This window comes from Heterodontus francisci, chromosome 33 (assembly GCF_036365525.1).
Source record: "Heterodontus francisci isolate sHetFra1 chromosome 33, sHetFra1.hap1, whole genome shotgun sequence".
NCBI classification, from domain to species: Eukaryota; Metazoa; Chordata; class Chondrichthyes; order Heterodontiformes; family Heterodontidae; genus Heterodontus; species Heterodontus francisci.
Genome location: NC_090403.1, coordinates 55246154 through 55260182, shown reverse-complemented (window position 1 = coordinate 55260182; position 14029 = coordinate 55246154). Strand labels below are relative to the sequence as shown.

General features: G+C 44.1%; 1 protein-coding gene across 2 annotated transcripts in view; it reads left to right on the top strand.

Moving 5' to 3' along the window:
• Positions 1–14029, top strand: part of LOC137348236 (sorting nexin-11-like) — a 128080-nt gene that overhangs the window by 6234 nt on the left and 107817 nt on the right. The window contains exons 2-3 of one of the 2 annotated variants that reach the window (XM_068013621.1): positions 478–623; positions 2245–2299. In XM_068013621.1, coding sequence (XP_067869722.1) covers positions 2276–2299 — 24 coding nt within the window. In that variant the 5' untranslated portion in view covers positions 478–623; positions 2245–2275. Of the gene's footprint in view, positions 1–477; positions 624–2229; positions 2300–14029 lie in introns of both variants that reach the window. The other variant, XM_068013622.1, reaches the window with a different exon arrangement.

Below are 14029 nucleotides of genomic sequence, written 5' to 3'. Positions count from 1 at the left end.
AGGGAGGGGTGAGGCCATGGAGAGATTTGCAAACAATGATGTGAATTTTAAAATGGAGGCATTGTCAGATGAGGAGCCAGTGTAGATTGATTCACTGTATTCTGTTTTACGCCAACACACAGTCAAAATCTGCCCCCCTCGTGTCCACGCACTTACGCTTTCCTGCAGCGATCACTGGATAATGATGAGGAAGCAACACACACCACATGTGTCCCCCGCCCACCCAACCCCACCATTTCACCCCAGCTCAGTAGAACTGATATCAATTGTAGCATGTTTACAGTTGCCCTGGTCGAATAACCTAATGGGCCAGGGATCAGTTTGAGAATAGTGTGTCTTTACCAACTGAGATGTGAGAAGCAGGCTTACACCTCATCAGTCTGCTGTGCATGGCCTCCACTTCCACACCCAGAATACGGGTTGTGAGATAACAAGTTAACAGTGAGCAAATTTGAACTTTGTGCTACTTTTGCATAGGGCTTATACTGGTGCTGCCTGTCTGTGTCACTCAGATGAAGACGTGAGGTGAGAGCTCAGCTGTACGATTCTGGGCAACAACCCAGTGACTGGAATACCAACTGCAAACCGGATAGCTGGCTAAACATTAAACTGGAGGTCTACAGGTGAGATATAAAGTTTTCTTATCTGTCTTAGTTACAGTTATTCAATGGAGTTGTGTAAAGTAAGATTATCATTAGTTTAATCAAAGGAACATAGAGAATGAAAAATATTCTCCTGGCTTCTTTTCCACATTTACACTTGTAATTGTAATTTTTCTAGGTTTTGTGCAGTCAGCACGGTTTTCACCAGAATGATGCTGGGGCTTAGAGAGTTAAATTATGAGGACAGGTTGCCTAAACCTGGATTGTATTCCCTTGAGTTTAGAAGATTGAGGGGTGATCTGATTGAGGTGTTTACAATGTTAAACAGATTCAATAGGGTAGATCTAGAAGAACTATTTCTACTGGTGGGGGAATTAACAACTGGGAGCATAACCTTAAAATTAGACCCAAGCCATTCAGGAGCAAAATCAGCAGCACTTTTTCCACACAAAGACTATTGGGAATCTGAAACTCTTTCTGAAAGGCTGTGCAATGGTATGGGGCTGGAGGGAGCTTCAATTGGAGCTTTCGAGACTGAGTTGGATAGATTTTTGTGGGCTAAGGGATATAGAGCAATGGTGGGTAAATGGAGTTGAGATACAGATCGGCTATGATCTAACTGAATGGCGAAGTAGGCAAAAGGGTCTGAATGGCCTCCTTCTGTTCCTACAAACTGAAGAGACTTTCAAAATCGTCCTGTTTCTCTCCTCTTCCCCTTCTGATGGTGCAGACTTTTGATTGCAGTACAGGTTCTATGGGTGTAGCAGCTTATCAGTGCCTCATCCAATTCGGGCATTCTTCATGTGTAAGCCTTAGCAATGAATGTGAGCAGGCCATTCGCCAGACATGTGTTGGGGAGTGGGGAGGCATGTCATAACTTTGCCCAGTCTGGTCTTCAACACTCCACCGGCAGGCACCCTTTCCTGCAAATTCAAAAGATTGGGATCAGAAACCCCATCGGAATCCCCCGCATTCCTTTCCCTTAGCCCAAGGAAGTTGAAACTAATTGTGGCTCCTCAACTGGGGCGGCGCAGTGGTTAGCACCGCAGCCTCACAGCTCCAGGGACCCGGGTTCAATTCTGGGTACTGCCTGTGTGGAGTTTGCAAGTTCTCCCTGTGACCGCGTGGGTTTCCGCCGGGTGCTCCGGTTTCCTCCCACAGCCAAAGATTTGCAGGTGATAGGTAAATTGGCCGTTGTAAATTGCCCCTAGTGTAGGTAGGTGGTAGGGAATATGGGATTACTGTAGGGTTAGTATAAATGGGTGGTTGTTGGTCGGCACAGATTCGGTGCGCCGAAGGGCCTGTTTCAGTGCTGTATCTCTAAATAAAATAAATAAAAATAAACTGCTGCCTGGGCTGAGAGCAGCTAAATAAGTGTAGAGTCTAGTCCACCAAAATATTCTGTATCAGAGATACATTGCTGGGTTCTATCATACTTTGTTGTCTGTGATGAAACTTCTATTGAAGATGGGGATTGGAGATTTACAAAGGTGTTTTCAGTAAGAAGTTTCTTTCAATTGCGCTTATTTTAATTGTGTTTCAGTAAGTGTGATGCATTATTCTAAAATCAAATACACCGAGAACTTGTAGCGTCAATGTAAAAATTGTCTCTTCCTTAATTTGTGAGTCTGTGCCCGGACAGATGGTGCTCCGATTCTTCAACTGAAAACAAAATGATGAAGGACCAGGAGGAAGAGGTAAGAATTGCTTCCTGAAATCTTCTCCACTTTAAAGGTCCCAGCAATGCTAGCGTCTGTCCTCCAGTGCTACGGCTGAGTGGCTATTTCTTCATTAGTAAGCCCAGATAGTGAGTGTCAGGAGGCTATTCAACAGTAGAAAGCATGAACAGGCTGTTGCTGTTTTCTCTAGAAAAGAGAAAGTTGAGGGGTAACCTAACGGAGGTTTTTAAAATTATGAAAGGGTTTGATCGGGTGGACATAGAGCAGATGTTTCCACCTGTGCGGGTGTCTAAAACTAGGGGACATGAATATAAGATAGTCACTAATAAACCCAATAAGGAGAAATCCAGAGAGCGTTTAGAATGTGGAACTCACTCCCACTTGGAGTAGTTGAGGCGAATAGCATAGATACATTTAAGGGGAAGCTAGATAAGCACATGAGGAAGAAAGGAATAGAAGGATATGCAGAAAGGATATGTGAAGTAGGTTGGGAGGACTTTCGTGTGCAGCATAAGCGCTGGCACAGATGAGTTGGGCTGAATGGCCTGTTTCTGTGTTGTACAAAGAACAAAGATAATTACAGCACAGGAACAGGCCCTTCGGCCCTCCAAGCCTGCGCCGATCCAGATCCTCTCTCTAAACACCTACCACTGACGTCAGGCTCACCGGTCTATAATTACCTGGATTATCCCTGCTACCCTTCTTAAACAAGGGGACAACATTAGCAATTCTCCAGTCCTCCGGGACCTCACCCGTGTTTAAGGATGCTGCAAAGATATCTGTTAAGGCCCCAGCTATTTCCTCTCTCGCTTCCCTCAGTAACCTGGGATAGATCCCATCCGGACCTGGGGACTTGTCCACCTTAATGCCCTTTAGAATACCCAACACTTCCTCCCTCCTTATGCCGACTTGACCTAGAGTAATCAAACATCTGTTCCTAACCTCAACATCCGTCATGTCCCTCTCCTCGGTGAATACCGATGCAAAGTACTCGTTTAGAATCTCACCCATTTTCTCTGAGTCCAAGCATAACATTCCTCCTTTGTCCTTTAGTGGGCCAATCCTTTCTCTAGTTACCCTCTTTCTCCTTATATATGAATAAAGGCTTTGGGATTTTCCTTAACCCTGTTTGCTAAAGATATTTCATGACCCCTTTTAGCCCTCTTAATTCCTCGTTTCAGATTGGTCCTACATTCCCGATATTCTTTCAAAGCTTCGTCTTTCATCAGCCGCCTACACCTTATGTATGCTTCCTTTTTCCTCTTAGCTAGTCTCACAATTTCACCTGTCATCCATGGTTCCCTAATCTTGCCATTTCTATCCCTCATTTTCACAGGAACATGTCTCTCCTGAACGCTAATCAACCTCTCTTTAAAAGCCTCCCACATATCACATGTGGATTTACCTTCAAACAGCTGCTCCCAATCTACATTTCCCAGCTCCTGCCGAATTTTGGTATAGTTGGCCTTCCCCCAATTTAGCACTCTTCCTTTAGGACCACTCTCGTCTTTGTCCATGAGTATTTTAAAGCTTACGGAATTGTGATCACTATTCCCAAAGTAGTCCCCTACTGAAACTTCAACAACCTGGCCCGGCTCATTCCCCAACACCAGGTCCAGTATGGCCCCTTCCCGAGTTGGACTATTTACAAACTGCTCTAGAAAACCTTCCTGGATGCTCCTTACAAATTCTGCTCCATCTGGACCTCTAACACTAAGCGAATCCCAGTCAATGTTGGGAAAATTAAAATCTCCTATCACCACCACCCTGTTGCTCCTACATCTTTCCATAATCTGTTTACATATTTGTACCTCTATCTCACGCTCGCTGTTGGGAGGCCTGTAGTACAGCCCCAACATTGTTACCGCACCCTTCCTATTTCTGAGTTCTGTCCATATTGCCTCACTGCTCGAGTCCTCCATAGTGCCCTTCTTCAGCACAGCTGTGATATCCTCTTTGACCAGTAATGCAACTCCTCCACCCCTTTTACCTCCCTCTCTATCCCGCCTGAAGCATCGATATCCTGGGATATTTAGTTGCCAATCATGCCCTTCCCTCAACCAAGTCTCTTGTAACTTCTATGTTATTCACTATGACAACTGAGCCTGATCTTGTGTCTGCTTGATATCGCATTCGCACTTTCCAGTGGCTGTTACAGCAGTTGGGATCCCTGCTGTGTTTTGTATCCCCTATATCTAGCCCAGTGACACTGAGGCTAATTGTAATGTCCCAACTATTTTACTGTCTCTGATCCACTAACTACATGCACTATGTATCTTGCATGCCAGGAGCAGCACTGAAGCTACAACACATATGCATGCTAAACAGCACTAAACAACCCACAACCAACAGATCAGAACAAAGCTCTGTAGTCAAAAAAATGTATAAAAAACTCACAACTGCAATGTGAAACCAAGAGACCTGTGGACATGTATTACTTAAGCAGTAACGTGAGTGAAAAATGTGTGATTCTAACCTTCCTGTTAATCTCTCAGTCTGGGGTGTGGAATGCCAAACATGAATTTGATAAACACATTCACCTTCCAACAGTAAGAACACTTATATTACATTATCTTACATTTATATAGTGCCTTTCGACACTTCACAGGAGCACTATCAAATAAAAACTGACACCATGGCACATAAGGAGATATTAAGGCAGATGATCAACAGCTTGGTCTTGGAGATAGGTTTTAAGAAGTGTCTTCAAGGAGAAGAGAGAGAGGTAGAGAAGCGGAGAGGTCTAGGGAGAGAATTTCAGAGCTTAGGAACTAGGCAGCTGAAGGTGCAGCCGTAAAGGATAAAGTGATTAAAACCAGGGGTGCTCAAGAGGCCAGAGTTGGAGGAGTGCAGAGATCTCGGTGGGTTGTGGGGCTGGAGGAGGTTACAGAGATAGGGAAGGGCAAGGCCATGGAGGGATTTGAAAACAAGGATGAGAATTTTAAACTTCAGGCTTTGGTCGACAGGGGGCCAATGTAGGTCAGTGAGCCCAGGGGTGATGGGTGAACAGGAGTAAGTAAGAATACAAGCAACAGAGTTTTAGGTTTAGCTTAGTTTTCAATCTTACTTAATTTTCCATGGATTTGTACAGAATGGTACTGCTCCTGGCATGCTCTCTTACCCTCCTCATTAAATCCGGATTGGTCCCCTAACTTATTGGAAATGTTAGAGTGAAGGATATGCTGGGCCATGAGGTTACAGATTGTGTTTGAATGCAATTCTGCTGCTGCTGATGGCCCACAGTGCCTCACGGATGCCTAGGTTTGTGCTGCTAGATCTGTTGTGAATCTATTCCATTTAGCATGGTGGTCGTGCCACACAACACAATGGAGTGTGTCCTCCGTCTGAGGCAGCAAAGTCCCACTTTAACCATTTCCCATTCCCTTGAGTTGTATGAGATGTTAAACAGCAATTAGGATTTGTTGAAACATATTATTTGAAAACAGTTCCTTTAAAAAAAATAGAATTAAAATATGGAAAGCAGAAATTAAGTTTTTTCTAAGCCTACAATTAAAATGTAACAAAAATTTGGAATCAAAGAATGTCAACTTTCTTCTGAAGATAACAGAATCAGACTGGCCTTGAGGTCTGAAGAGACAGAAACAGAGAACTAAGTGAGTGGGCAAAAATGTGAAAATATCCATTTTGGCAAGAAGAATAAAAAATAAGCATATTAGGAACATAGGAGCGGGAGTAGGCCATTCAGCCCATTGAGCCTGCCCCACCATTCAATATGATCATGGCTGATCATCCACTTCAATGCCTTTTTCCCACACTATCCTCAAATCCCCTTTATTATCTAAATGGTGAGAGATTACAGAGGTCTGACATGCAGAGGGATCTGGGTGTCCTAGTGCATGAATCGCAAAAGGTTAGTATGCAAGTTCAGCAAGTAATCAGAAAAGCTAATAGAATGTTATTGTTTATTGCGAGGTGAATTGAATACAAAAGTAGGGAGGTTATGCTTCAGTTACACAGAGCATTGGTGAGATCTGGAGTACGGTGTACAGTATTGGTCTCCTTAATTAAGGAAGGATGTAAATGTGTTGGAAGCAGTTCAGAGATGGTTTACTAGACTGATACCTGGAATGGGTGGGTTGTCCTGTGAGGAAAGATTGGACAGGCTAGGCTTGTATCCGCTGGAGTTTAGAAGAGTAAGAGGCGATTTGATTGAAACATACAAGATTCTGAGGGGTCTTGACAGGGTGGATGTGTAAAGGATGTTTCCCCTTGTGGGAGAATCTAGAACTTGGGGTCACTATTTAAAAATAAGGGGTCGTCCATTTAAGACAGAGATGAGGACAGTTTTTCTCTCTGAGGGTTGTGCGTCTTTGGAATGCTCTTCCTCAAAAAGCAGTGGAAGCAGAGTCTTTAAATTTTTTTAAGACAGAGGTAGTTAGATTCTTAATAAGCAAGGGGGTGAAAGGTTATCGGGGGTAGTCGAATGTGGAGTCGAAGGTACAATCAGATCAGCAGGCTCGAGGGGCTGAGTGGCCGACACCTGCTCCTAATTTGTAGTTGCAATTGTGCCCTATTGTGCGTATCAGGAAATCACGAGTGTAATACTCACGTTTTCCACCTGCTATAACTACTGTGTCTGTGAACTCCCAATCAACGGTAAAGCTGACTCCTAGTAAAGTGCATTGGTAAACTCAGTTGTGTTATCTTTAATTATACTTTTACATTTAGATTGGATGAAAAATTTAATTCAGTACTTTAAGTGCTGAAAGTTAACGAGACTGTTATTCCACATTTAAAATCAATGAAAACAATGCTAATTGAAGGGAGGATAAAATCACAAAAAAATTGTGAAAGTTAATGAGCAAGTTGAAAATTTCCCCTCAGAGATGCTAGTTTGTGAGGAATTCCTTCTCTCCTTCGCTGCCCTGACTCTTCTGGTTTGCCAGCTGCAGCAGGACTTGTACACTCGTGCAAGTGATCAATTATTACCTGAGGTGAAAGTGCATTTGGCTTAAGGGCTGATGTACTGTACTTAGCATTTACAATGTTAGCATTTGGGGCAAGTTCACAATCTTGTATTGACATGGAGAGGCACCAGGCAATATTTGCCCATTTGGAGAGTGTAAAAGATTAAATTTTAACTCCCCTGGTGGCTTTAGTACAGAAAAACAAAATATTGCAGATGCTGGTTCTTAATCTGTTAATTGTACATCAATGGTTGGATTATATGCAGGTGATGGGTGTTAATTGGAGTCTTAGTTGAGCACGTATAAGCAGACACTCACTGAGACTGGTAGAGGGTTTTGAGTGAGGAGTTACATGTTTGTAATCCTTTTACTCTGCACAAAAAATGTGAAACTGAGTAAATATAGTGTTATGACCGAGGTGGGAGTCATGCACTGTCAATTCAGTCCCATTAGTCCACAGGTCACAGCATATTATTAAAGTTTCCCACCTACCGGAAATTAGCCAAACTAAACACCTTATTAACCCCCAGAATAAAATGCACCAAGCCAGGTATCTTTAACGAAAAACAAATTAACTATTTATTAATAAACTAAATCTTAAACAGTACCAAGATAAATCTATGTCTGAAAAGACATTATAACTTCTTATCCTCCTAACCCTCATGCACTCACACATAAATTCAAAAACCAATGATTAATCGGTTCTAAAATTATGTTTTAAAAATTAGAGCTGTTTCTTAGGAATAATAAAACAACTGGGTTGTGAGTCCTGGTTGGTTACTTTCCCGGATCAGTGAGGTGTCCCAGAGTCGAATAGTCAGATGCCACTTGAAGTCTCCAGGCAAGTTGATGAACAGTCTGGAATGGATAGGTGTTCAAGGCACTTTGGCTGCAGTAGGCATCACACAGATCTTTCAACAAGGAGTATAACAACAGGTCTATTTAGATTTTGAATTAGCAGTCTAACAGTAGAAACTTTACTGCGCATTCCAGAACTCCCAGAAACGCAAAAGACAAAAGAAAGTGACTCCTGAGACAGAGACCTCTTAGAGACGGGAGTAAAAAGGAATTTGCTACCTCCAACAATGTAAAGATTCCTTTCCAGGGGTCGTTTCCTCTTTAGGCGACACACAGCCTGTAGTCTAATGTAGATTTTCTGCTGAGAGGGAGACAAATCCTTCCTTCAAGGAGAGTACACTTCGCTGGTCTGCAGATCAAACTGGTCCAAGCCAGTTTTTACACACAGTCAAACTGATACAATACAGCATGTGACCGCTCTCTCTTGCTGTAGCCTAGGAAGCAGGCTTGCAGCTCTCGCACACTGTTCCCAGAGGGACAAACAACTCTCAGTCTTAAAGGCATACAGACCCCTTTAGTTTTTAGACAACGGAAAAAAACACTTCCATGACAATAGGCTCCAGCATTATCCTTCCATAACAAGCTTTCTGGAGCTTAACATGGTAGCAGAGGGTGGTTGCCTAAAGCTGAAGGTTGGAAACTAGGAAAATTGTTTTGGATAGAAAACTAAAATCTCAAGGGCTACTGTGGAAAATATGGCAGAAAGCAAGTGTAAATTGTCAGGGTATGATTACTCTCCGATGTTCTCTGATTCTGAACCATATGACCAGTGGAAGAATGAAGTGGGTATGTGGACACAGGTTACATCTCTGCCAAAGAGGAAACAAGGTATGGCCTTGGTGTTGTCACTTCCTACCAAAAGTAAAATCAGAAGTAAAGTGTTTTGTGAACTGGATGCTCGCCAGCAGAATACTGATGAAGGGTTGAATCCTCTGTTAGAATTTTTGGATGAAATTTACAAGCAAGATGACCTATTGAATGCATATGAGGCATAGTCAGACTTGATAGATTTTGGAAAATAGATGGTTATTCAATGGAGGAATATATCATGGACTTTAACAGACTGTATAGAAGATTGAGGAAATTCAATTTGGAGATCCCTGGTTCAGTGCTAGCTTTTAAATTTCTAGATTGTGCTAGGGTGTCACATATGGACAGGCTCATAGTTCTAACTGGAGTTCGGTTCTTGGACAAAGATTCCTGTTGGATCAAATGTCTGCAGCCTTAAAATAAATTCCTGGGGAAACAGTCATTTCCTGCAGCCCTGGTAGAGCAAGCAGGGCATTTTGTGGTGACACAAAGAATGGAGGACTCGATGTTTATTAGATTTCAAAATAATCCAGATACTGGAAGTAGGCAGAAGGATAATGGAACAGTTAAAGACAGGAGGAATGAGGATGAAAGCACCTTTAGCAGATCTGACTATTACAGTGGAAGACAGAATTGGAACATCAATCATAGGCGAATGAATCCCAGGAATGCCCAAGGAACAGTTAATAAGTGCTTCAGATGTGATTCAAAGCATTATTATGTAATGAACTGCCCTAAGTGGAGGGGCAGAGTCTTTGAAATAAAACACAACACAGAGAATTCTGAGGCAGAAAAGGAACATACTGATGGATCTGAACGAATTGTACCAGTCACAAGGAGTTTTAGTCCTGTGATGAATGTGTTAGTTGCGGATTCGTTCAGTTGTGCTGTATTGGATAGTGCTTGCACGTCGGCAGTATGTAGAACTGATTGGTTACAGTGTTATCTGGATTCACTCAGTAGTGAGGATTGCGCAAGGTTACGGAGTATGAAATTACTACCAGCTTCACGTGTGGTGATGACAATATGTTGAAGTCACTGAAGAGAGCAGTAATTCCATGTAAAAAAGCTGGGGTAAGCCACTTTATCAGTACTGATGTAGTCTCCAGTGAGATGCCTTTACTCTTGAGTAAGCCTTCAATGAAAAAGGCACAAATGAAACTTGATATGGAGCATGATAAGGCAGTTATTTTTGGGAAGTCAGTGAATTTGCAGTTTACCCAGTCAGGACATTATTGTATCCCCTTAACAAAACCTGATGTTTCTAGTCAGAGTGTTAGAGAAGTATTGATGGCATCAGGCATTAAGAACCAGAGAGATAAAAGGCAAATTGTCTTAAAGTTACACAGACAATTTACTTATCCTTCTTGTCAGCGATTAAAAGCCCTGCTAAACCATAGAACCATAGAAAAACTACAGCACAGAAGGAGGCCATTCAGCCCTTCGTGTCCGCGCCGGCTGAAAAAACGAGCTGCCCAATCTAATCCCACTTTCCACCACCTGGTCCATAGCCTTACCGGCTATAGCACTTCAGGTGCATGTCCAGGTACCTTTTAAAATAATTGAGGGTTTCTGCCTCCACCACCGTTCCTAACAGTGAATTCCAGACACCCATCATCCTCTGGGTGAAAAAGTTCTTCCTCATGTCCCCTCTAATCCTTCTACCAATTGCCTTAAATCCATGCCCCCTGGTAATTTACCTCTCTGCTAGGGGAAACTGATCCTTCCTGTCTACTCTATCTAGGCCCCTCATAATTTTGTACACCTCAATTAAGTCACCCCTCAACCTCCTCTGTTCTAAGGAAAACAACCCTAGCCGATCCAATCTTTCCTCAGAGCTGCAACTTTCGAGCCCTGGCAACATTCTTGTAAATCTCCTCTGTGTTCTCTCCCGAGCAATTATGTCCTTTAGTTTAGTTTAGTTTAGTTTAGTTTAGTTTAGTTTAGAGATACAGCACTGAAACAGGCCCTTCGGCCCACCGAGTCTGTGCCGACCATCAACCACCCATTTATACTAATCCCATATTCCTACCACATCCCCACCTGTCCCTATATTTCCCTACCACCTACCTATACTAGGGGCAATTTATAATGGCCAATTTACCTACCAACCTGCAAGTCTTTTGGCTTGTGGGAGAAAACCGGAGCACCCGGAGAAAATCCACGCAGACACAGGGAGAACTTGCAAACTCCACACAGGCAGTACCCAGAATTGAACCCGGGTCGCTGGAGCTGTGAGGCTGCGATGCTAACCACTGCGCCACTGTGCCGCCCCTTTCTGTAATATGGTGACCAGAACTGTACGCAATACTCCAACTGTGGCCTAACCAGTGTTTTGTACAGTTCCAGCATTACATCCCTGCTTTTGAATGCTATGCCTCGGCCAATAAAGGAAAGCATTCCATATGCCTTCTTCACCACTCTGTCTACCTGTCCTGCCGCCTTCAGGGACCTGTGGACATGCACTCCAAGGTCTCTCACTTCTTTTACCCCTCTCAATATCCTCCCGTTTATTGTGTATTCCCTCGCTTTATTTGCCCTTCCCAAATGCATTACCTCACACTTATCTGGATTGAATTCCATTTGCCACTTTTCCACCCACTCAACCAAACCATTGATATCTTTCTGGAGTCTATGGCTATCCTCTTCGCCATCAACTACACAGCCAATTTTTGTGTCATCAGCAAATTTCCCAACCATGACTCCCACATTTAAGTCCAAATCATTAATATATACCACAAACAGCAAGGGACCCATGATGAGCACTGTAAAACGCCACTGGAAACAGCTTTCCATTCACAAAAACATCCCTCGACTACTACCATAATAAAAGCAAAATACTGCGGATGCTGGAAATCTGAAACAAAAACAAGAAATGCTGGAATCACTCAGCAGGTCTGGCAGCATCTGTGGAAAGAGAAGCAGAGTTAACGTTTCGGGTCAGTGACCCTTCATCGGAACTGACAAATATTAGAAAAGTCACAGGTTATAAGCAAGTGAGGTGGGGGTGGGGCAAGAGATAACAAAGGAGGTCTAGATTGGACCAGGCGACATAGCTGACCAAAAGGTCACGGAGCAAAGGCAAACAATATGTTAATGGTGTGTTGAAAGACAAAGCATTAGTACAGATTAGCTGTTAATACACTGAATATTGAACAGCAGCAAGTGCAAACCTGAAAAAAAACAGTGGGTAAGCAAACTGAACAAACTAAGATGAAATGAACTAAATGCAAAAAAAAAAGATTGTAAAAAATGTGAAAAAGAATGTAAAAAAAAAGGAAGAAAAAAATAACTAAAAATGAAAGTAAAATGGGGAGCTGTCATGCTCTGAAATTATTGAACTCAATGTTCAGTCCGGCAGGCTGTAGTGTGCCTAATCGGTAGATGAGATGCTGTTCCTCGATTGATGTTCACTGGAACACTGCAGCAATCCCAGGACAGAGATGTGAGCATGAGAGCAGGGGGGGGGGTGTTGAAATGGCAAGCAACCGGAAGCACAGGGTCCTGCTTGCGGACTGAGCGGAGATGTTCCGCAAAGCGGTCACCCAGTCTGCGCTTGGTCTCCCCAATGTAGAGGAGACCACACTGTGAGCAGCAAATACAGTATACTACATTGAAAGAAGTACAAGTAAATCGCTGCTTCACCTGAAAGGAGTATTTGGGGCCTGGGATAGTGAGGAGAGAGGAGGTAAATGGGCAGGTATTATACCTCCTGCGATTGCAGGGGAAGGTGCCATGGAATGGGGATGAGGTGGTGGGGGTAATGGAGGAGTGGACCAGGGTGTCACGGAGGGAACGATCCCTTCGGAATGCTGACAGGGGAAGGGAGGGGAAGATGCGACTGGTAGTGGCCTCACGCTGGAGGTGGCGAAAATGGCGGAGGATGATCCTTTGGATATGGAGGCTGGTGGGATGAAAAGTGAGGACAAGGGGAACCCTGTCACGGTTCTGGGAGGGAGGGGAAGGGGTGAGGGTAGAGGTGCGGGGAATGGGTCGGACACGGTTGAGGGACCTGTCAACCACAGTGGGGGGAAATCCTCGGTTGAGGAAACAGGAGGTCATATCAGAAGCACCGTCATGGAAGGTAGCATCATCAGAGCAGATGCGTCGGAGACGGAGAAACTGGGAGAATGGAATGGAGTCCTTACAGGAGGTAGGGTGTGAAGAAGTGTAGTCGAGGTAGCTGTGGGAGTCAGTGGGCTTATAATGGATATTGGTAGACAACCTATCCCCAGAGATGGAGACAGAGAAGTCGAGGAAGGGAAGGGAAGTGTCAGAAATGGACCATGTAAAGGTGAGAGAAGGGTGGAAATTGGAAGCAAAGTTGATAAAGTTTTCTAGTTCGGGGCGGGAGCAGGAAACGGCACCGATACAGTCATCAATGTACTGGAAAAAGAGTTGGGGGAGGGGGCCTGAGTAGGACTGGAACAAAGAATGCTCGACATATCCCACAAAAAGACAGGCATAACTAGGACCCATGCGGGTACCCATAGCGACACCTTTTACTTGAAGGAAATGCATGGAGTTGAAGGAGAAGTTGTTCAATGTGAGAACAAGTTCAGCCAGGCGGAGGAGGGTGTTGGTGGATGGGGACTGGTTGGGCCTCTGTTCCAGGAAGAAGCGGAGAGCCCTCAAACCATCCTGGTGGGGGATGGAGGTGTAGAGCGATTGGACGTCCATAGTGAAGAGGAGGCGGTTGGGACCAGGAAACTGGAAATTGTCAAAATGACGTAGGGCGTCAAAAGAGTCACGGATGTAGGTGGGAAGAGACTGGACCAGCGGAGAAAAGATAGAGTCTAGATAGGAAGAAATAAGTTCAGTGGGGCAGGAGCAGGCTGACACAATGGGTCTGCCGGGACAGTCCCGTTTGTGGATTTTGGGAAGGAGGTAGAAGCGGGCTGTCCGGGGTTGCGGGACTATGAGGTTGGAAGCTGTAGAGGGAAGATCTCCAGAGGAGATGAGGTCAGTGACAGTCCTTTGGACGGTGGCTTGATGTTCGGTGGTGGGGTCATGGTCCAGAGGGAGGTAGGAAGAGGTGTCTGTGAGTTGGCGTTGAGCTTCTGCAAGGTAGAGGTCGGTACACTTCCCTTCCCTTCCTCGACTTCTCTGTCTCCATCTCTGGGGATAGGTTGTCTACCAATATCCATTACAG